Source organism: Anneissia japonica, unplaced genomic scaffold (genome assembly GCF_011630105.1).
Source record: "Anneissia japonica isolate Jap-2015-1 unplaced genomic scaffold, ASM1163010v1 scaffold287717_len1600092_cov198, whole genome shotgun sequence".
Classification (NCBI taxonomy): Eukaryota; Metazoa; Echinodermata; class Crinoidea; order Comatulida; family Comatulidae; genus Anneissia; species Anneissia japonica.
This window is the reverse complement of record NW_022755469.1, coordinates 1,066,394-1,091,367: the sequence shown is the minus strand read 5'-3', so window position 1 is coordinate 1,091,367 and position 24,974 is coordinate 1,066,394. Positions and strand designations below refer to the sequence as shown.

At 34.0% G+C, this 24,974-nt stretch overlaps 2 protein-coding genes across 7 annotated transcripts in view; one reads left to right on the top strand and one right to left on the bottom strand.

The window, feature by feature from the left end:
- Positions 1 to 168, bottom strand: part of LOC117123466 (DNA repair-scaffolding protein-like) — a 29,828-nt gene extending 29,660 nt beyond the window's left edge. For both annotated transcript variants that reach the window (XM_033269387.1, XM_033269388.1), the window contains exon 1: positions 54 to 168. The gene's annotated coding sequence lies outside the window, so the exon portion shown is untranslated. The remainder of the gene's footprint in view (positions 1 to 53) is intronic.
- LOC117123464 (enhancer of mRNA-decapping protein 4-like) lies at positions 77 to 24,974 on the top strand. Of its 5 annotated transcripts, none has more exons than XM_033269383.1 (25): positions 77 to 156; positions 1,352 to 1,403; positions 1,591 to 1,621; positions 1,963 to 2,030; positions 2,426 to 2,537; positions 2,842 to 2,941; positions 3,973 to 4,156; positions 4,966 to 5,128; positions 5,331 to 5,438; positions 5,778 to 5,971; positions 6,316 to 6,505; positions 7,152 to 7,326; positions 8,382 to 8,436; positions 9,204 to 9,298; positions 9,419 to 10,136; positions 10,295 to 10,405; positions 10,594 to 10,738; positions 11,123 to 11,318; positions 12,551 to 12,694; positions 13,363 to 13,478; positions 16,212 to 16,377; positions 19,140 to 19,326; positions 22,115 to 22,322; positions 22,831 to 22,994; positions 23,686 to 24,974. In XM_033269383.1, the coding sequence occupies exons 3-25, from the start codon at positions 1,619 to 1,621 to the stop codon at positions 23,864 to 23,866; spliced, it is 3,783 nt and encodes a 1,260-aa protein (XP_033125274.1). In that variant the 5' UTR covers positions 77 to 156; positions 1,352 to 1,403; positions 1,591 to 1,618; the 3' UTR covers positions 23,867 to 24,974. The 5 variants fall into 5 exon arrangements, with proteins under 5 accessions (XP_033125274.1, XP_033125275.1, XP_033125273.1 ...); XM_033269384.1 differs by having other exon boundaries at positions 77 to 172; XM_033269382.1 differs by having other exon boundaries at positions 83 to 304.

The window sequence follows — 24,974 nt, the reverse complement described above, 5'->3', positions numbered from 1 at the left end:
AATAGTAAATTAATAATAATTAAATGTGTATATGTAAAATGAGAGATATTTACCATAAACATGCGATCGGCGTTCATCGGCCGGGAGCGAGCGAAATCGAAGATGCTGCAAGCATGCAGCACAAAGTTGTTCTAGGGGCCTGATTCACGACACGAGGTGCACTTTGAAAACAGTAGGGAAGGCCAGGGCCTAGGTGATAGGCCTAGTTTCATCACAATTTAAAAACTGACATCTTCATTTAATATTGTTATTTTCGGATGGAATTATCTCACCGTTCCATTGGTTAGATGCTCTCGTGGGTCAGGTTAATATAATTATTACTTCCGTACAGTTTTTCTTGATTCATTTGGAAATTCCCCAAAAACAAAACAACGAGGCTAGGCCTAGCCTACCATCGGTTTCATATCGTTCAACGTGTTCTGTACAACACACATGAGAGTTTAGAATCTGTTTTAAAGATGATAAATTAAGGCAAAATAATGAAGAAATAATTGAATGATATCGTTGTTGACTTTGATTCATAATTGCTTGGAAGCGATCTCCCTGATCTCGGCAGGAGGAGGTTAGCACCATTTAAGAAAATACAGACTAATCTGATCAGACTGTCCAAGTTAGGTATGACAGACACTTCTGTTTGGAGAATGCCATGTTTACAAACATTTTCTTATTATTACATTATGATTCATAAATCATGTTAAGTTATTTAATTTGAGTTTATCAGTAGATTTTTAAGGAAAGAAAAAAAAAACTGCAAAAATGTGAAAGAAAATTGGGAGATTCCTACTATAAATTTACATATCTTGGACAGTCTGAAAACTTTGATAAACTGACATCATCTTTTTTTAGATTCCTTTTGGAAATTAAATTTCATAAACCGGAAGGTCCACTGATTAATCTCAGATGAGGTATAATACATACTCCAAGTATTGAAATACGTATACGCCATTGTGTTGGGATTCAATATTTCGACATTAATGATGATGTCATCATGAGGAATAAAATTTCATAACACATAATTTTTAGTCATTAATACATTAGAAGGGTTTAAGAATTACATACTTAAACTTGCATGAAAATTTATATTATTATTATTTGCTGGCAACCAAATTTGGTGGTTGATTGAAAGGAGTGGCATTATGGTATGGTATGATATGCTGTCTATGATATATCATAGACAGCATTTTCGATGTTTGTTTTCCAAAATTTTTTATTACTATTGGTAAACAAAGAAATGAACTTTTAAAGGAAGCTGCAATGTTAATGTAGGCTACTAGTACAGTCTTGAGTTTGCACAGAAGATTATTACTGTCAGTGTGATTCTATTATAAACCTTGTTATTGTTTTATTTCAGATGTAAGAGCATCAAAAACAGAAAACAAAAACCAATTTGAAGATCATTACAAGTAAGAAACAAATTATAAAAAAAAACAAAACTTTAAGATACGCTGCACATGAATGCAAGATAAATTGGTGCACACTGATCCATTTATGTTTGAATTTTGAACAATAACTTAATGAAGTTTTTATAATAGTTCTGTTGTTATTTCTAATATATTTTTTGCTGATGATTCAATTTATTATATATTTTAGAGAACAAGATAATTTGCAAATTGAAAACATGGTAAGTTCTGTGGAAACCACATAGTACATTATAGGTCATTGCACTTGTAAAACTAGTAAAAAACCAAAACATACTGATATTTTCCATGTCAGTGTTGCACTTTAGTTTACATAACTATCAAGTTTTCCTGACTGAATTTCAAATTGACTATTAATAATGTGTTGACAGAGATATTCCTTTTCTAAAAATGTGATTGTTTATGCTCAATCAATTTTCCATTATTTGTGCATCTCCCATCCCCCACCAAGCAGACCATATCCTAGTTATACAAAGGTTAAGAACATGGTATTCTGTGGATGATTTTTTAATTTGATTATGTTTGATTGTTCTCTAATTGACAGGCTTCCAACGGTGGAGGGGACGCTTCGCTCTTGGATTCAACTCCTCTTGTGAACACTAAACAGCAAATGTAAGAAGAATTATTATATTCCTTTAATTGCTAGTACACGGATACTCCTCTATGTCAGTTTCATCAATTGAATTTCACCTACATATTATATATGTTATTTATATTTTGTATTGTTGTTATATAATAATGGGATATAGGCTGGTTGCCCCTTGACATTTTCTCCCCGGACACTTCCCCCCCTGGACATTTTCCCCATGACATTTTTTCCCTGGACTGTTTCCCCCTACGACAATTGATTGAATATAAAAGATTGATAAACCTTGATGTATTCTTGTATAAATTCTTGTTTTATTAAATCTTTAAGGAATTACTTAGACACTCAATATTGCCTACTTGGTGGAACATTTTATCATGTAATATACATAATTGTAATAACCTTCTTCTGATTGGTTTAGACACTTGAGCGGTGAAGACGCATGTGATTCTTGCCCAGTCTACGGTAGAGATGTACAGATCGTGTCAAGCGACAACTCCGCAATAGATGTGAATACACCTGGAAGTAGCAAGGTGAGCTAGGCACACTCTGCATTGGCCAAAGGTTATCGGTGCAATTCCATTGTAACTGCAAGGTTTTGATGCGGGCACACCATGTCGGTTTACCTTAGATTGCCACCGACAATCAACAGACAGTGTAGCATTATCAAGCTCGAATTCAGAGCTGAAATTTATTCGACGTTCGGCCAAACTGGTGTGTGCCGCCCTTTAAATTGCCTATCAGCAAGGGTGGATGTGGCTATTTTCTATTAGTTATTTAAAAAAATTATATGAAACCTATAGATGGCGATGTTTCTATGTTTGTTTTATTCCGCAGGTAAAGATAACACCTGTAGTGAACTATGACTGGGAGCATAAGTATTACATAGGAAACCTCATTGCAGTCAGCAGTAATTATGTAGCATATATGCTATTGAGTAAGTTACAAGATTCAATCTGCTTCACATCAATGTGTATATTATTCTGTTGCTATTTCATGTGTAACTGTGTGTTAGTTAGTATGGCCCAAAGAAGCCTTAGCCCAGCGGCTAGAGCCTCTTTGTTACGCCACTGTAAACAAGGTATAATAAATTCTTGCCGCATCAATAAAATGTCATGTTTATGTGTGTCATAACGTGTATTGTTTATATTAGTTTATTAACTAGTGATTGATTGGCATTTCCCATCCATCTTTATTACTTTCCCTTACTTGACTTCCTGAGGTCGTTGTACTCTTGTTCTTTGTTGGTTTCCCTTTATCTCTCACCTCCAGAGGGCAGTGTTTTATATTAATTCAGAAAACTGAATTTTACAACTAAATTTATAAGTTGCTTTTCTGTAGTTAGTTATCCCCATATTTGGTTTCAGTTTTTAATTGTACTAATGGAGTAGTATTTTTATATTTCTGTCTGCACCTCAATAGGTTGGTTGTCATCATAGTCATTTATTTCAATTCAAGCAATTATGTGACAACCGATTTTGTATTTTCCTGTATTTTCTGGTTGCATATATTTGTTGTCTGTTTGTCTCATTTTACGTCCTGTTTTTCGTGTACTTCCTTTTTCAAAACCGTTGAAGCATGAAATTACTTTTACTCAATTTATATTTCCCTTCAAGCTTAATTCATCTAAACCTATTATAATTATGGTGTTTATTAATAGTATTTTGATTAGGAATCATTAAGGAAATTAAGGATCTGCATTAAAAGAAGGAAAGGTAACCAGTGGGTATGTGCATACTAGAATTGATCCCTGCAGAATACAGTAAAACCCCTATTAAGGGGACACCTTCAGGACCAATAAAAGCATCCCCTTATAGGGGTGTTCCCTTAATAGGTAATGTTCCCTTAATAGGTGTGTCCCCTTAAAAAGGAAACGGTTCTACTTTAATAACCAAATTGAAATATTTGTATTATTAATTGTTGTTATGAATATTATATTTCCTTTATGTTTTCTTTATTTTTTCTCAGTTACCTCCGGCTATGGTGTTCGTATTTTAAATAGGAAAACCTCAACCCGAGCCTTGATCAAGGGATTCACTGGCGTAGTCTCAGATCTAGCTTTTGCGCATACCAGTTCAAATGTATTAGCTTGCATTGACAAGCTGGGCAACCTTACTGTGTATGAATTACAAGATGTTAACGACAAATTAGAGTATCCTTTAAAATTAATTTACAATGTCAAGTTTAATTACCGTAGTTCCTTAGTGGACCATTCAGGAAAATTTTACAGTTCTCCCTCTAATTAAAGACCACCTCCAGTTAAAGACCACTTTTCTGTAGTCCCAAATTAACAAATTAATTAATTAATTTTTTTTTTCTAATTAGAGACCAAAGTAAATACTATAAAACTGCAAGAGGTTTGACTTGTATGCACGCAATGAAACAAAAAACAAAGTACTACCACTATTTCGAATACAAATAGAGTTGGAAACTCCCACATGTGTTCTATTAACGCAGAATGTGATTGATATGAACACTTTTATGTTCTTTTGAAGTGCGCCCTCTAGTTTGTGGTAGTTTTTTTTTTTTGTAATTAGAGACCAAAGTAAATACAGTACTATAGAATTGCAAGAAGTTTGACTTGCATGCATGCAATGAAACGAAAAACAAAGTACTACCACTATTAGAATACAAATAGAGTTAGAAACTCCCACATGTGTTCTATTGACGCAGAATGTGATTGATATGAACACTTTTTATGTTCTTTGAAGTGCGCCCTCTAGTTTGTGGTAGTACTTTTTGAGATAGGATTGCGTTTCAATGAAACGCTGAGTGTTGAACATCTTACAGTTCTATACTCTTTGACCACACCTGCTAAAGACTATGGAAAGCCTGGTCCCAGAAGTGGTCGTTAACTGGAGTTGGACCTGTATATTCATAATCATGCATTTTTAAGGAGTTTAAAGTTATTGTGGATGGTGTAAACTTCTACTTGGTTAAGTTACTTAACATAGATTGTAGGTTTGAGCTTAAGGTGAATTTAACCCAAGATGGAAATAATATTAGTAGTGATTTCCACCGAGTTGTATGGTGCCCTTACATTCCTGAAGCTCCCAGTGAAACCGGTTCCACAGTCTCAAATGAAGAGGGCGGTAGAATCCTAGCTGTGACCCATGATAACATTGTAGGTATAATCTTCAAAAGTAATGATTATGGTGACTTGACTTGACTTTAGTAAAAGGACTATCTTGTACAGTAACAATAATTGTTGATTATTGTTATTTTTGAAATTTATTATTAGTAGTATTAATTATTAATTAATTATTATTATTATTATATAATTATTATTATTTATTATTATTATTACTAATATATTTAATTTTCAGGCCGAAGTCTGGGATATAGATCTGATAGCCGAAAAGTTTGGAAAAGAGCCAAAACCTGTATCTGATGTCACAGAAGGAGTAATAAGGGTGCTGGACGGACACTCCAAGGTTAGTCACATTATATTCTTTTTGACTCTAAAAAGCACCAGAAAAAGAAACAAAAAAGTGCATTACCACCATGCTACAACCAAACCCTGGCTACTTCTATTATTACTACCACTAGTACTAGTAAGTGCAATGCAGTAACAATTTGTTTCTGACCCTTTTTTTTCTAACCATATTATACATTCAATTCTAAAGACTTAATTTTTTCAATGGATGTGTTGGGACTCAAACTTTATATCCTTTATTAACTTACTATTCCAAAATTGATTAAAATAATAAGGCCAAAGAGGACAGATTACTTCTCGACACCAATAAATCTTTAACGCTTTGGTTTTCTTATAGCCAATCAGCGATATTGCAATAGCGCCAGATGCGTCGGTCTTGGCAACAGCTAGTGCTGACGGTAGTGTCAAGTTCTGGCAGATCTACTGGGAAGGCAATGACCCACCGCGGAGGCTTCACCAGTGGGTTCCTCACAATGGCAAAGCCATATCCACCATCTTATTCTGTGACAATCATAAGTTCCAAGATCCAAAGTAAGTTTGGTTTGGTTCATTCACTGGAGAAAAAAACATATGTATGTGTTGTAGGGGCTGTAAAAACTCAGGACCATTATTCCTTTCCCAATCTTGTCAATTTCAATAATTATTTTTAAACATATCTTTGTCTGAATTTTTTAAATAATTTATAACACAATGAGCACCACTAGTGGTAGGTACTGACATTATAGAAATTATTACATTTTTGACAGTAGAACCTAACCCATGAGAGGGGCTTATTTCCAGTGAATAACAAATAATGCAAAGACGCCTTCACACCACAAACTCACAAATGTGATCCTAAAGCATTTATTGACCCAAACTTGTTTTACCTTGTTTAGTGTTCATTTCTGGAGATTTCTGATAACTGGTGCCAACCAAAACAGTGAGCTAAAAATATGGTGTACAGTTACTTGGACTTGTCTGCAAACTGTAGTGTTCTCTAGTCCCACCCCTCAGCCTTACCCCAGCCTAAAAGCTAAGCTGGACCTGACTGCATCATATATAATTATGTCGGATATTAAAAGAAAGGTAAGAATGGCCTATACCAGCCTGGCATTTGCTTACACATCTGTTTGCTGTTTACATCTATTTTTTAATTTCTGTTTTATATATTATTCTCTGCAAATTTACGAAGTTATTTTCAAGCATTATTGTAGGCAGGGGTTTAGCCAGAAAAACGAAATAGGCCATCCAAAATGGAAGCCTGCCCATTGGCTGAGGGCCACGCCCCTCCCAAACATAAGAAAAAATAGAAAATTATGATCTTTAGAGGGCATTTAAAGATGTTTAAACGTTGGAATTTTGTCTTCACGGGAATAGTGTTAAATTAGCTATCACAAAGATATTTCAGTTATAGACATAGATTGCACACGGCTACAGTTACTCATATAATGTTTCAAGACTATGCAGATGCATCTTCATCCATCTCTCGCCTTAGTCTAGTGTAAATTCTACTCTAGGTCCTCCGAATCGTGAGATAGGCCTAGACCTAATGTATTTTGTTGACTAATAAAATTTAACTTGTGATATTAACAACAAATCTTCTTTACGGTATTTCATGAATTAATTATAACCAGAGAGTTACGAACGGCAACAGCTCTAAAGATTTTTTTTTTAATTGTTCATCTATAATATGTGTTATCTGTCATTTACAATTTTTTTTTGTTCTTATAAGGTGCTGTATATATTGCAAATTTACCAGAACGCAGAAGTGGGCACCGCCCACATTAGCTCCATATCGGAGTTCCTCCTGACCCAACCTATGCTCAGTTTCTTTGTTGTCGACGCCAGCCAGAAGAAGTTCAAACACACCGCCGAGTACGATAATAACGATGAAACGTATCTTTCAGGTAAACTGTTCTTTTAACACGTTGACTGCCAGACCTTTTTTTGAAGGTTCCTTCCCATGTGCCAAAACAAGTTAACATATACAAACCTACTTTTTTGAAATTTTATCTAGTCATATATCATCAAAATGATGTGTCTAATAAATTGGCGGGAAAATATTAGGGGGCGAGTATACTCGTCAACGGCATTGTGATAGAACGTTTTATTGACTATGCCAAGTGTGAGTTATCTTGTCCTCTTTTTTGCATGGGTTGGTATATGTTCAAAGGGTGCCACCACTTGTGCCGCTCGAGTGTACTACCAGCAACATAACACAACAAACAAACATACATACGTCACATGTACGTTATCGTCTAGGTGTATCTTCCCCGAACTACCCGCCGTTGAGTCTGTTGTTCCACAATGTATAACAAAGAAGTTATAAACGCTAGAATGTTACCCCGATTTAGTATAAATATAAGTATTATAGTATTATTAAGTATACTCGTCCCTGGTACCCTTAGCAACACCCGTTGACGAGTATATTGGTTGCTGGCAGCCAAGGTGTTAAAAACCATATTTATAGAGGATGACCCTTCCAGCGTATCCTAGGTTGGCTGATATTCAGGGGCCCTCTTAAATACATGAAATAATATGATCATAGTCTCTTTATAAAGCTTAGGGAGTTATTTTTATTTGAGGAAAAGTCCTGCTATAACAGGAATTGAACCCAAGACCCTGGGATTAGAGAGGCAGTCATCTTAACCACTAAGCTATTCAACTCCACTCCTGTTAATTTAACTTTCAGTGGAGAAACATAACCAAACCGTTTCGCACTTCCTGAGGGCGTGCTACTATTGCACATGCTAAAATTTTCACAGAATATATTGCTGATTGGACTGACAACACCGTATCTACATACCTACTATCTGTCACTATCAACAGACTCAATATAGCCTATTGCATATTAAATTCAAAAGCATACGATTGTGCTTCCCTGACCGCGTTTCTATGATGATGTGAGAGGACAGGATCATGAACTATATTATCAGTTTTTGAAATTGTCAATTTTTTTCAGGAGAAATCGAAAGTAGTATTGGGACAGTCGTCAAAATGTTTTGTGTTCACACAAAGTAAGCAAATTCTACTATAAAAATTTAAGTACATTACTTCAGAAATTCTGTTATTTTAGGTTTCTGCATCCCAAAACCAGCGTACTGTTGCTAAATTTTAAACTGAGTAATTAGCATATTAATGTGCAGTATTGTATGCTTTTAGTACAGGGAAGCTGTAATACTTTTACTCGTAACTTTGACAATCGTAGGCTGATTCCAGTAAATGACCCATCATTTTAAGGCCTATAATGTGGAGAATATGAATATATTGTCAAAGTCAATTTTTATTTTTTGATTTCTAATGCTGGTTTTGGGATAGCAAGCCCCATATGTGACATAGCAAGGCTTTTACAATATTTTAATACCAAAAATGAAATTATGATATTTTTTCATTATTTTTACAGTACTTATTGCTTGTGCAATAATTCCAGTAGGATTGCCAGTAGGGGATCATGGGGACAGGGGACCCGGGTGGGGGGGGTGCCCCTGTTTTGCCACTAAATTTTAAAAATTTCAATGCATATCAATGTCGTGTGCTCTTAATTACCTATTCACCCGGGTGGGGGGGGTGCCCCTGTTTTGCCACTAAATTTTAAAAATTTCAATGCATATCAATGTCGTGTGCTCTTAATTACCTATTCTGAAACTGTTGTGGCCCCCCCCCCATTTGAAAAATTCTGGATCCGCCCCTGGTTGTGGTACAACGTAGAGAGTTCTGAAAATAACTATTTTTGTTAAGAATGTCTCGATGTTTCATTTGATTAGAAATTGTCATTTTTCTTAAGGTCTTTGCAAGAATTTCAAGTTAGATTCCAACCACAGTCTTCAGTTGTACAATCTGTATCTGGATCCATAAGCACATTGTCACAGGATGATATAGGTGAGATGTCTATAACTTGCGTGGTTCTTTGAAATGAGCAATTTATGGTTGTATATTTGAGTTAAAAATATATGTCTATAAAGAGTATATCTTCATTCTGGTCTTGGTTTCTGTTGACAGCCTTACAAGATGGTTTGTCTGACATGAGTTTTATGGACCAATCCATCGATGCTGACATCTCTCAAGGAGAAATTGAAACACAAGCACCTCTGGATGGAGATCACCATCTAACGCCATCAAACTCTGCTACTGCTTCCTTCACCTCCGAATCTACTCGCTCTAGTAGTCAGCCAGTGTTGATGACTCCGCAAGACTTCATGAAGGGTCCTCGCCAGCAATCTTATGATGGCATTTCTGCTGTTGGTGAAAGTGTCTCTAGTACTAGTAGTTTTACGCAGGTGACTGCTATGAACAGCTCTGTTGATGAACTCTTGATTTCCAGGTCATCCTCTGATAACACAAGGATCATGACTCCAGAGAGTTCCCTCACCATGACTCCTTCGTCTCTACATCCAACACCGGAATCTGCATCTCTGTTGACTCCATCCTCATTGCCACTGCCATTGTCACCTGCTGACTACGATGGCACACCAGTGAGCTCAAGATCAGGTGGCGGAGGAAAATCCAGACTTCTGGAAAAGAGGCTGTCAGATTCAAGTGCTGAAGTGGCCACGATTCTTGGTCAGGATATTGCACCAGAGGAGGTCATGAAGGATGAATCAACGCCAACTATGCATGAAAAGTTGGATAACAAGGATGATGTTGCGGACTTTGCTAAACCTGGTACTGAAGACAAGGATGAATTATCCGATACAAAGGAGAACCAAGAAGCTGAAATGTAAGTAGCATTATTTGGCATGAAATCTGTGCTCTGCCATGGATGGTAGTAGATTTGTTGTTCACATATCTACTCCCATATACATACAGTTTTATTTTATTTTTAATGATAAGAGCTAACGTGGATTACCCCGATACTTGATTTTGTTTGCGTTCTAGGAAGCAAGCAAGTTTGGACGAGTTTCCTCCAGATGATTTTGAATCAACAGTAGATGAAGGTCAAGATTCTAGTGCTGTTCACGCTCAAGATAACGGAGGTCGTGATACAAGGTAACAACATACAGCCACAGAGAACAACTACTCTACACACACCTTCACTATCAAAATGCATTTCTTTCTTTTTCATGTATTCTTCTGGTGGTTCTATGTCTGCCTTTATTTCTTATGCCTTCTCGGGTCCGTGTAATAGCAATCTTTTTTTTTTCTTTTCTGAGTAAATCCCTAATTTTCCTTCACAGTTCTGACGCAGATGTGTCATCATCCAGTAAGGATCAGACTTTGTTAGGACGTCTAAAGAAAGAGAAACGTAAGCACGCATCACCGAAAGTCACAGTAAGAAGAAGTCTACAAATCCCTGAACAGCCCTGCATAGATCTAAGCAGTGTGAGTACCTTGCCCAACCATTTTTTTTTTATTGTAAATAAATGTTAATATACTGTAGTATATAATATACATTGGCCTTGAAAATTCAGAATGATTAGCTAAGCTTGGTGTACTATCTCAGTTACATCAATTATGGTTTTTTTTCAGTCAGTAACAAATTAAACACTCCAGGCTACCCATCCTTTCAGCTAATCACCACCCACCAGATACAAACTGACCAATAAGCAACAATATTCAATGGGTGGGGCTTAGCGGGAAGGACCATTATCTGTCTCTTATACACATCTCATCTATACAATGCCCTATTTTTCTGGACCCCCTACTGAAAATTTCTGGACCAACCCTAAATATTTATTATTAATTTTGTGTTAATATTTATTGCAGGTAACAGATGGAATAAAAGAAATAAGTGATAGATTAGATAAACAACAAGAGGAGATACTGCAGCTAAGGAAAGAGATGAGTAGAAGTCAGCTTTCAAATAGCATAAATCAGTCTCTCAAATCCAGAATAGATAAATTAGAAAAGGGGCTGGGCACCAGAATGGAATCTATATTCACCAAGTTCTCCGACACGGAGCGTATCCTTTCTTGATTTCTGGTTTGCACACTTGGGAACCCCAGAGCATTCAATTAAATCCTTGATTTACTTAGTAAGATGATCAAATATGTTTACATTTACTTTTATTCACCAGGGCTCGCACTAGCAAACTAGCAATTTGCTAGTAGGTTTGTTATAATTGCTAGGTAAACATTCACAAACCAGCAAATACAAAAAAAAATGATTGCTAGTTGGAATATCTATACAATATATTTTGTAATTAGCCTAGTAATTAAAACAAATTAAGTAAAATAAAATATGAAAGAAAAGTTACAAAAACTGGAATTTTTCAAAATGATATTAATATAAAATTAATAAAATTTTATTTTATATTACAGTATATTATTTTGAAAAATTCCAGTAAGAGGCACATCATTAATATAAATAAAAAGTCATACAAAATAAAAATTTAATATATTATATACTTAATTTAATTTTAAAATAAGTATATAATTATTCAATTTTTATTTTGTATCTGTGATTTTTTTTTCATATTAAAAATGTTTAGAAACTGCAATGAATAGATGTACAAGGTATAGAAATCAATTACTTACACTCATTTGGCTATATATATTGTACTACACTCACCATAACAGAAAATATTATATTACAACATACACACAAATTTCAATAGAAGTATATCATAATCATTAGTTGTTATTTTCATACAATTTATTGTATATACAATATAAATAATATGTTGGGTTGGTATCAATATATTTTACTAGTTGAGCTACTTACTTTGCTAGTTACATTTTTCACGACTAGCAAATTTTAGCAATAGGATGCTAGTGGCTAATAAATAAATTTCTAGGCCTGTTCACCTATCCTTAAAAGACCTTCATTCGCTACCAAAACATAAATGTTCAACTATTAAAAAATTATCCTTCCCACTTATAAATGTGCTCCAAATTATTTTTTTCATCCATCTTGCAACAATTATCTGTATGTTCCAGAAGACAGTCAAACTCTTTCATGTAGTCTGTACATAGAATGTTGTATTCCATACAGGCAAACTTTTTTTTCCTTTTCTGCTCCAAAACTATGGAATTGTCTTGCACCTAAACTCAATTAACTTCTGACACCAATAGAGTAATACAAAAAAAATCTTGTATGAAATTAATATATTATTTAAAGAAAAAGTAGATATGTTATATTTTCTACAGAAGAAGTGGCATAGTACTTATCTGATGATCCTTAATAGATAATTAGGTCAAAAAATGAAGCTTAGCCAACAGGAAGACAAACAGAAACAAGATAAACTGATGGATAACATATCACATACACTGCGTCAATCGGTAACCACGAAATTGGACAAAACAGTCAAGGCAGAAATACAGCAGAATATACTGCCCCGTAAGTACCTGCAGAATGGACCTTTCCGGAATGTCAATCAAACTTACAAACTGACCAATCAGCAACAATATTCAAGGGGTGGGGCTTAGCGGGAAGGACCATTATAGTACCATGCCACATAATATCTGATGATTTACACAAATGCATAATAGTAGGGCCTAGCATAAGACCAGTTCCTTCACTGAGTAAGCTACAATACCAATATAAATATCATGACAGAACAACATAGTCCAGTCGGCTAAACTGGTGGTAGCCACTGTGTGTGTACTGAACCGTGGAGATCTCTTAGTCCCTGGTTCAATTCCCATCACTGTTCTTGTGTTTCAGTTGGAAGCTGAAATACAAACATCATTCGGATGAGAAGTTTAACATGTTTGTCCCATGGTGAATGTGGCCAGTGTGCATGTTAAAGAACGCAGTACACTCTTGACAAGAGTAGGGGATTGTCTCCCGGCGTACTGTCCAATTACAACCGGAAGGACCCCACTGGAAATATGACTTTCGTGGGTTATTTATGGTGTTTACACCAAATATATTCATTCTAATGCAGATAGTAAGAATTGTAGTATTCAAAATATATTCCAGAATTTTTTAAAGGAGCATAGGAGGGCCTTGTGTTTTTCATATTAGCCATATTATAATTTGGAATTTTCGTATTATTGTTGCAGAGATTGAGAAAATGGTACAACCACTTGGTGAGCGATTACACGAGACGGTGAGCCATAAAATCACGGCGACCAACGACATCATGAGAGAAAATATATCTAAACTTGTCAAATCAAGAGTAAGTTAACATATGTATGGATACATAATTGTTTGAAATGAGAACTTTGCTCAGTCGACTACAATGGTGGTGTCCACTGCATGTGCACTGAAGCGTGGAGATCTTCACATGAACTTTGTCTCTGGTTGTGTCCGCTAACCTCTTTGTGTTGCAGCTTGAGGTTGGAATCAGTTACCAATAGCACACCTGTTCAGATGAGACATTTAAGCCGTTGATTTTGTGTAAAATATGGCCATGTGGACATTAAATAACGCAACACACTTTTCAGAAAAAGCAGGTGATTTTTCCCTGGTAAACATCTAATACAGTCAAACCCCTCCTTTGGTGCACCCTTATTCAGGGGACAGGATACTTTCTGAGTGTGCCAGTTGGTCAAATCAAAACATTTTAACCTCTATTAAGGGGACAATTTTTTTTTTATTGTATAAAAAATCTACAGTAGTGTAAAAATTCATTCAAATTTATATTTTGCCACCTCTTGAGCCATAAACTTAATCATTAAACCAGAATTTTTCCTCTCAATATCTAGAATGGACATTGGTATGTAGGTCTAGTGCATGTGTTTCTGTATTTCGTATAATACAATCTTTTTCATTTTGACCATTCTTGTCTAGTGTATATACCTTACAGCCTGCACCCTGATTTTATGTTGTTATTCTATTAAGGCTATCTTGTACATCCAATAGAAAGCTCAAATTAAAAAAAGAATATTTTGGTTGTTAACATTTCACACGAATCATGAAATAATATCGGGAACATGTGCAACTTTTGTTATTTTGATAATATTTCTGTTATTTCATACCATAATGAATTGTTTTTACATTGCAAATTATTGTAAAAAATTGGTAATAATACAACTGTAACTCATTCTTAGGGCAATTAAAATATAATTACAAAGAATCTATGTCATCATTGTACGAAAACCATGCCAAAGACACCTATTATGGGGACAATTTCACATTTCTTGGCCAGTGTCCCCTCAATAGAGGTACCCTATTCAGGGACACCCCTATTTATTGTAATTATTATTTAATGAAAAAGATTGATGTTAAAAAGAATGATGTAGAATTTATTTTCTTTAAGTTACCATCACATCACCATTATTGTAAAAAAATTGAAATTCACAAAAAATGATTTATAAAAATCAATATGCTCAATATACTTCAAAGCAAACATATTAAGATATAAAAAATATCCATAAACATTAATTGCACTTTATTAAAAAGGGGGGAAAAACAGGTATAAAAAAGAAGTAAATTACTCATAGAGATAATTGCGAACGTGACATAAATTTTGTAAAAGAATTATGACCCTGGGTGCGGACACTAACAAATAATGTATGTTTATTAAATGCGTGATTGCATGTCACTACTTGTGTCATAAAATCCCTTCTTGTCATAATAGCAAATGGAATTTTCTAAAGCTGTATGTCCAGGCAATTCATTTTATTTATACTTTGTTTTTAAATTTCATATGCTTCCTTTTTGTTTTATTTGCTTAAATAAATATTTAAATAATATATAAAAATATTAAAGTATTGATTATATTAAATGCTAGGCATGATCGAGAGAAACAAAAGGATGGATCAGCTCTTTTGTCTTTATATACAACCATTATTAGACCTATAGATTACTGCACTGAAACGTTTAATTCTATTTCTCCAGTTCAAACTCACCGGATTGATAATGTTCAGTGAAATTTTTTAAGATTTATTATTAAGATTTTTAAGATCATAATTATGATTTTAACATTGAGCTGCTTAGTTACCGTAGAATGCCTTCTGATAGGATTTTTCTTTATAAAATTATGAATTTTGATTGTGAATTAGTTTATTTAATTTACATGTGTCTAGCCGTACCCGATAAAAGGCTTTTAAATCTACCCTATTGACGTGTTGATGTCTGTCTCTTATACACATCTAGATGTGTATAAGAGACAGGTACTTATCTGATGATCCTTAATAGATAATTAGGTCAAAGAATGAAGCTTAGCCAACAGGAAGACAAACAGAAACAAGATAAACTGATGGATAACATATCACATACACTGCGTCAATCGGTAACCACGAAATTGGACAAAACAGTCAAGGCAGTTAGTGCTGTCTCTTATACACATCTAGATGTGTATAAGAGACAGGGATGGATCAGCTCTTTTGTCTTTATATACAACCATTATTAGACTTACAGATTACTGCACTTAAACGTTTAATTCTATTTCTCCAGTTCAAACTCACCGGATTGATAATGTTCAGCGAAATTTTTTAAGATTTATTATTAAGATTATTAAGATCATAATTATGATTTTAACATTGAGCTGCTTAGTTACCGTAGAATGCTTTCTGATAGGATTTTTCTTTATAAAATTATGAATTTTGATTGTGAATTAGTATATTTATATATATATAATTTATATGTGTCTAGCCGTACCCGATAAAAGGCTTTTAAATCTACCCTTTTGACATGTTGATGTTATGCGTAGAGGTCTATTTAAAAGTGTTTGTGTGAGATACAATAACTACTGTGATATTTTTTTGGACAGTTTAACCATTTTTAAGTAAAAAATTATTGGGATTTTTTAGCTTATATATGCATTTATTATTTTATTTGTTTGTGCATAAATATCTATATATTTTATATATATTTGATGTCAACTTTTAATTGAAGGTTTTTATTTTTGTGAGTTGGTATGGAAATAATTTTCTTTTTTAAATAATTAATTTTTTCTTGCCGACAGTCAACAACTGAAGCAATGGGTCAAGCAGCAGCCAATACTCTATCAAATACGATCCAGTCAACGTATAGAGATGCGTTTCACACTTCCATTCTACCAGCGTTTGAAAGAAGCTGTCAGAACATGTTGTCCCAGGTCAATGCTGCCTTCGAGTCAGGTACACGAGAATGTAAGTTGGGGCCTAGGAAGTGGAATTGATATTGGCCATGAGAAAAAAAAATCCTTTAACCGTAACATGAATTGAACCCAGGATCCTGGGATTGAAAGGTATGCATCTTAACCACCAACTCCACTCACAATTCAAAGTGAGTGGTAGTAGCAAATGCAGACCTGCCAAGTGTCCTGATTTAATCGGGATCGTCCCAATTTCCGATGTCAAAAACACCAAAAAAAAAATCAGGACGTCCCTATTTTTAGAAATTTCTAGCCGTCTCTCGACCTTTTTTAGACTATTCGATCAGTAGTATAGTAGGCATACATGTTTAATTAGGTTCTTTTTAGATAATAAACAATGTTTTAAATATGATAATAATAATGAACTATGAAGATAAATAATAGGTTATGACATAGGCTTCAATTGGCAGATGTTTTATGGCTAGCCTACTAGACCCTAGTCTGACCAGGCCTAGCCTAGACCTAGATTCGTCCTAGGCCTAGCCCTGGCTGGGCAAAAAAGACCAAGGCCTATTAAAATAAATATTGTACAAACATATCTTTTATGTAAAATTTACTTTCTGTTATGGCCTTTTTCTGTCAAAGATTTGGCTTTCGTCATGTGTCATTTGTCTAAATACTCAAATGACGTTATGCGATCAGCGAAACAAGCAACATACCATGACCTTTATGGTAAAGTCTGTAGGCCTACTGATTAAAATGTAACTTAAATATATGTGGTGGTTGTGAGGTAAATATACAGTACATTAGAAATTTAAAAGTAACGTTTTTTATTTAAAGCAACTGCACAGGAATTAGGATATATAATTACCATCTTACAAATTGTTTGGGGTGGGGGGGGGCGTGGCACCAATGAATAGTGTGGCAGGTATGCAAATGGCATTGCAGTGGTGATTCAACACCAAAACCATGTAGTCATGGTTCAAATCCAACATTGGCCATTTTCTCATTGATTAATTAATTATATGAGGCATTCTCCCAAATCCAGCGTACTGTTGCTAAATGTTAAACTGAATAATTAACACAAGAATGTGGAAGTATTGTATACTTTAATACATAGAACCCATAATATTTTTACTCATAACTTTGACAATAGTAAAGACAATTGCAGTAAATGACCCAGCTTACGATGTGGAGAATAAGAATATATTAAAAAGTCAATTTCCATTTTTTTAATAACTGATGCTGGATTTGGGATGTCAAGAAGCCCCATATGTTTTGATTTTTGAGGTTTTTTTTCTTGCATAAAAAAATTTAGATATATTATTTTATTTTGATATAATTTTTTCATACCAGCAGTACAAACATTAAAAATACAAATAAAAATAGATGAGTCGTACTAGTCTGATGTAATAGAATAAAAAAAAATTCAAAAAACATTTAGTATTTTAAAGACTAGTTTACTACTTTAAAGACAGATAAACTATGTAGACTTAAAGTATTAAATGAAGCGCTTAGAGCTTTGTTAAGGCATTAAGCGCTATATAAGAACGACATATCATTATTATTATTAAATGTTTTTTGAGTTTTATTTTCTATTAAAAATACAAAATGTAAGGAGAGCTGCCTAGAGACAAAGCGGTAAAAAAAACTGTCGCCAAAGGGCATGGAAGTATAACTTAAATGTAGCTTTAATCTACAAAGTGCAATTTTTAAGGCCATTAAAATGATGAGGATTTATTACTGCTAAGTTGCTTCATCAGCCTTTACAAAAAATTTGTCATTCTATTAATGGAGTCTGTATCCATCACTGCCGCTCAAGCGATTGCTATTGACCATTAATCATCAATAGTAAATTTCATCAAATCTGTCCTCTTCTGAATGGGTATGGAGAACAAATGACTGGTAGAATGGCTATATTAGCATGCGCAGCCAATTGTGAACAATCTCTTATCTGAGCATCGTTGCTATGGAAGCTGTTGATCGTACTTACCTTGACACAAGTGTTTTTAAATTGGCTATTAGTCAATGCAATTTTTTTTTTTTTTTTTTCAAATCGTAAGTGTTTCACTCTTTTGTCATTGGAAATTTATAAGCTGTGGAACCGTCTAATTTCTTTTTATCAATTTAAAGCCCTGTCCACACTATCAAATTTTGCTTGACAAGAACATGTGACATGCTTAAATATGGTCATGATGACATCACATCATGACCATATATAGGCACATCATGACCATATATAGGCACATCATGACTATATATGGGCATACATCAGTTTTTTTTTTTTGTCAAAGAAATTTGATAGTGCTGACATCCAAACAACTTGCACTTGTTGTTTTATACTTCATAAATAAAAAACAATTAAGCATTTCCATCCTCACCACCCCTAAAAAAATAATAACAAATTTGGCAACAGACATTTGGATCTGTAAAAATGAACCAAGATTTTAAATAATTTTTATTGTAATTACAGTTTTTGAAAATAGTTATGCTTTATTCAGCAGAGAGAATAATCTTTAAAAAAGGGAGTATTTTTTTACTTAAAAACCTGTTCATAAATTGGCTTTGTTGGTATTGAAAAACTACTTTTCCATTTAAAATTTGAACTACAGTATATGGGCAGGAAGAATCTTGTAACTATTTTATAGCATTTGACCTTTGACCAAGACAATTATTACGGCTTTCACTAGCAACTTCAATTATGGAAAATGGTAAAATACAATTTGATGGCAGCTAAGAGAATAATATTAGATTTAATAATTTGTAAATGTCACTAAAGAAATTCTTTTTTTTAAAGTCACATTTTCCTCTTAACAGACCTACAGCATGTAGATTCTCAAATGCAAGACTTGCGACAGAAACATGTGGATGCCAAGGATCCGGTTGTTGCAGAGTTGAAGGCCTTAGTTGCGAACTTCAAAGAAAGCTCTGCCCAGCTACATATAGATACTTCGTCTTTGATCCAAGAAGAAATTGGTGCGAAGCTTGACCAAAGCCTAGAAAGGTTAGTGTGGTCACAGGAATAATAGTAAAACTTCAGTAATAATTTTTTTAAATGACTTAAAAAGATAAATAACATTAAAGATGCAGTTGAATCACATACTCTTGTTTTGCTTAGTAGTCAAAGAACCACAGATTCCCAGACGAGATGTCCAAGCTCAACACCAACCTCAGAATGTGCACTTAGATCACCGAAATTGCACACTCAGAATGCGAAAAGAGCTTTTTTAAAGCATTGTTCCCCAACAGGTGTCCAATGTTCCGATATGTGTCCTGTGGGCCCCTCACCCTACCCAGGCCCCCTGTTGATGCCACCACTCTTGCATAGTGTCCTTGAACAGGGCACTTTTTATTTGTGTATTGTCTTTCCTTTTAGCCCACAAACTTGTTTTACAAATTATTTATCATTTCTACTTTCAGTTAACTAAACCTATCAGCATTTTCATTGTACAATGCCAACAAATTTTCATATTGCACTTGGTATTCATATTTTAATTTAAAAATGTTATTTTAATTAATTTATTTTTATATTTTTTGAATAACTAATGGATAGCTAATTGTAAATCAACAATGACCCAGTTTAAGTTTAAGTTCATACTTAATTTGATGAATATGTGTTCTGATATAAATCCATTATTATCCATATTGTTATTTCTGTTATTTTTAGTACAGATGCAGGGTAATTATTAGACCCAAAACATCAATATACAAAATAAATGACTTAGTCGGATTGTAATTGTTATAAGGGCCTGTTACTGACTAGTTTTAACAGGCTAATTACATATTCGTTTTTAATATATTTGTGGTCTCATTATATATATTTCAGCATCAGATAATTGTTCACTTTATCAAATTGATTGATATTGTCAAATACTTGTCAATTCAATCTGTGGCCTGATAATGACGACCCAAGGCCATCAATCGCTCTCTTTGAGTCCATTAGTTTAAATTGCGTTCAGTTTTTGATTTCTATGGCAATTGTTGATTAAGATTTGGGTTATCATGCGAAGCTAACAACAACCTGAATTCATTGATCAATCACCCTCAATAATAATTTTCAAAAGTAGGTTGAAAACCAATCATAAATTTTTTTTAACCAGTAGTCCCCCAGGACTAAAGCAACAAGGAAGTCTTAATTACCAAACTAAAGCTTCTCATTCATTAAAATGGGTTATTATTTCTAAATAATGATCTCTTATATTTATACCAAATGCAAGACGTTCTTGATTCGTGATGATGACATAATTAATGTCGAAATATTGAATCCTGACAAAATGGCGTGTATTTCGATACTTGGAGTATGTATTATACTATCTTGCAAGATGTTCTCATGCAACCTTTTTGGATCGTACCATGATTCTATTTTTAGCCGTAACAACTAGTATTTAGCTATGGTAGATATTTCACTTCATGGTCTAGTGGGGTTTTCTGCCTTCATCGGATTATAAACTTGCTGCAATATAGCATGGTACAATGCCGTGATGTTACATTGATTCAAAATATATTATCTCTAATAATGACATCATTCTGGAGACTTCTATAGCGGTGGTGTCCACCATTCTCATGGCACTTTTGCTACCCAGACTGGAAAATGATTGAAGAAAAAAGAAACAGAATCAGGATTGAAACTTAAGTAGACGGGGTCGTCAAGCCCAAATATAATCAGTGGATGGATGGAAATTGGCCATTCATGACCAAATCTCTACCCTTGCATGAGGTAGCTAACAATGTAATAATAATAAATGCCATGGTGCATCTTCGATAGTGAAACCTAATGCAGAGAGGTGCCTACTTGATTGATATATGTGGTAGTGTTGTAGTAGACCAAAGGAATTTCTGAACCTAATAAACCATTCCACAAATAATGATAAATACACATTTCAACATTCTGCAAAGTCCCCTTCTCTTAAGCCCTTTTCAGACAGGAGATACCGCAATTTTACCGTAGTCACACCACTATTGCCGGTGTAGACCCTTTCACACAATTAGTAAAAGTCCGGTATTAATACCGTATCCTGTCTTAAAGGGGTCCTGCGCGAAAGGAGTATTTTGCGTCTGTGAATAAAGAGGGCTCAATTTTATATTGACAACCCTGATCTAAAAACAACTCTTCGCACGTTCAACAAAAATGTTTTGCACTTTGACCTCCGATTTGTTATGCTTTAGTGCGCAAGATGGCAATGAACCACTATGGTATTAATGCGGTATTTTGACTAGGTCTCGAGGAAATCTAACCGAAGCCGGCGTTTAGGCGTATTTACCCTTTCACATAGAATGCCGGCGTTCACGAAAAACGGTATTAATACCGTATTGCAGCTCTATGTGAAAGGTGCTTTAGATTCTGTAAACACAAAATGACAACCATTCATAGAGTAACGTTGTTGAGTGTCAATTTTTGGGCATGTGTGTATTCCTTTGCCTCTCCTATTACATATATTGCCTCTGATTGGTCAGTTAAGTTTTGCTGACATTCTGGAAAGGCCTGATTGGTCAGTTAATATTTACTGACATTCTGCAAAAGGCCTGATTGGTCAGCTAAGTTTTACTGACATTCTAGAAAGCCCTGATTGGTCAGTTAAGTTTTACTGACAATCTGAAAAGGTCTGGTTGGTCAGTTGAAGTTTTACTGACATTATGCAAAAGGCCTGATTGGTCAGTTAAGTTTTACTGACATTCTGGAAAGGCCTGATTGGTCAGTATAGTTTTACTGACTTTCTGCAAAAGGCCTGATTGGTCAGTTTAAGTTTTACTGACATTCTGGAAAGTCACTGCACTATGTGTTATTATTATAGGATGGAGAAAAGTATGTTGAGCAGCATTAAGGAAGTAGTGAAGGAGGAATTAACAGTAGCACTACAGGACCATTCAGTGACTGTGCAAGATAGTATTAGTGCTGCTATTCGCTCGCAGACACCTCTCCCACAGATTGATCTCCAGGTCACGCAGACAAAGATTGCTCAACAGCTCAGCCAAGGTCACATCAATGAGGCCTTCCAGACGGTTAGTCCAAAAATGCTTACATTGTAATTAGAAAAAATTATTAAGGCATTAGCCTAAGGATCAGAATCAATAAGTAAATCTTCCAGGAGAATTGTTAATTAAAAATGTATTTTCTCTGTTATTGAAAGTGATGTCTGTTTCACCTGTGATTTCCTCACAGATGACCCAAAAAGTACAAGGTAAATAACTATGTATCATGATTTTGTACAATGGCAAAAATCAAGATAACATTGTATAACATCATAAAAGGCAATACGCTACAACTGATTTGCATATTTTCAGAAATACAAATAAAACGTGTATCCTATCACTAAAACACATATTAACATTATTACATTCAATTTATAATAATAAGTACTATTACCAAAATAAATATTATATATCCTTCAGTGAAGTGAATATATATATATATATATATATATATATATATATATTATTATTATTATTATATAATGCTCAATACTTTCTTGTCATTTTTTATTAATTCTTTTTCATTTCTCTGTGTTAGGCTCTCAGTGCATCTGATCTTCGCTTAGTGCTATTTGCATGCAAGTCATTTAGCCCGGATGATTTATTCGGACAGGTTCCTTGCCCGGTTGACCAACCAGTCATTTTGTCCTTACTTCAGCAGTTATCACATGAACTGGATACAGACACCGATATCAAATATAGGTATAATATTTTATCTCGGGCCAAATAATTTTAAAAATGTGTTTCTTGTTCCATTCCCTGTCCATTAGGTGAGACGTTTTTAAACCTTGTTTCGCAAGATCGTCGGAGACAGCTGAAAAAATTAAAATAAAATGGTTTTTTCTTATTTAGCAAAATGTTTTTGTCAAAACCATTTAGGTGAGAAAATAAAAAAAATATTATAAATGAATTTTAAAATGTAGTAATGAGATTGATAAAAGGTTTAAATTTAAGTTTTATAAATTAAGGAAGAAATGTATAGATCTTATTTTAGGAGGTTTTCCGGGGAACAGAGGCCGTAATAAAAATAGATGTGAAATTTCTATTTTCTCATGAAGGGTGTGCTAACTGGCCAAAAAAAAAATTAATTTTTATTCAAATCACCATATTTGGCAGTCGGTGGGTTCGCTAAACAAGGTATGAAAAAAGTCTTGCCCTATTTGGGTTGCCTAATAAACATAGATTTCCAGTTGATTATATTCTGTGTCTATTTTCTATTTTTCAGCCCACTGCCATTTCCTTATCTTATTACAAAGAATTAAATCTGTCATTTTTGCTTTATTTTCTAATGTAATATTTTGTTAACAAATAATATATTATTCTAGATATTTCCTAATCCTCAGAAAACAGTGTCAATATAATTGGTTTTTTTTTCTTCCCAATTTACCTCCAGCTATTTAGATGAATGCGTGCTTGCCATCGACCCAAGCAACGTCCTGACTCGCGAACATCTTCCGGGGGTTGTCACAGGGATGTGTCAAAGGTTATCGGAGTTCGTGGAGAAGAATCGCAGCCATAACCTACGAAAGCCAATTCGCAAGTTAATTATGCAAGCCCAAGCCATCTTGAAATGAAACCAACGATTAATTGATTTCACTGTAACCTTTTCTTTATTCTCTGCACACATGTTTTCATTAACCAGCAATGATGGAGAAAGCACTTCTTCGCATATTTATTTATTTCAGCCATTGTCCATAAATAACATAAAATCCTTGAGATGTCGTAAAGAACTTGCATCAAGCTCACAACAAGCTATTTTTCATGACGGAATACAAATAATTGCTAGTACTAAAATATTTTCCCCATATCATTAATTTCATTGATTAGTTATTGTATGATCATTATTGTTAATTAATAATATAGTTATTAATATTTTCATTATCAATGATAATCATAAAATATATTAATAATTTAATTATGTATTTGCAGTAATTTCACAATACAGTAATCATCATTATTAAAAATTTAATAATTACAAATTATCAATCTGGTTGTAATAAAGGATATTGCCTCTTTGGTATATGACCTAACTTCATGACCTCTACCCATATGACCTAGTATTTTGGCCTCTAGTTTCATAATCTCTAGCTTCATGACCTCTATCTTCATGACACCAGACTGTCCTCATGATAGTTGACCCTAAAGTTACTGTATCAGTGTTGGTTTAAATGTCAATATAAAACATTTTTATAAAATATCAATAATGCTATTTCATGTTTTATTTGTATCTAACTTTACTTCTACAGTTTACTCGGTGTTTCACCCTGGATTTCTTTAATATACTATCAAAAAAGCAATTAAAACATTTTTTTTTTATATTCCTATTTAGTAACCTAGCTTTTTATATAAAATGTTGCCATTGTTATGTTGATTTTAAGTGATTTTGTATGATTTTGTTAGTATTTTTTTAATTCTAACTGCAGCAAATTAATCTGTCATGTGTTCTTTGTAAACTAGTAGCTAACACCCTTTTGTAAATATTTCTGTTGAGATACTTAGTATTAAAAAAAAACGACCTAAAAATCATCTTGAGAATGTTATTAGTCTATATAGGTGCAAACAACAGCAATATTGTTTATTTCATTATTGAGAGTAGAGTGTGGGCGACAATTTGTGATTTGATCTGTTCATGTGCATTTGTTTGTTGTATTTTTTAGAGAGGATATTAAATAAATGAAATTA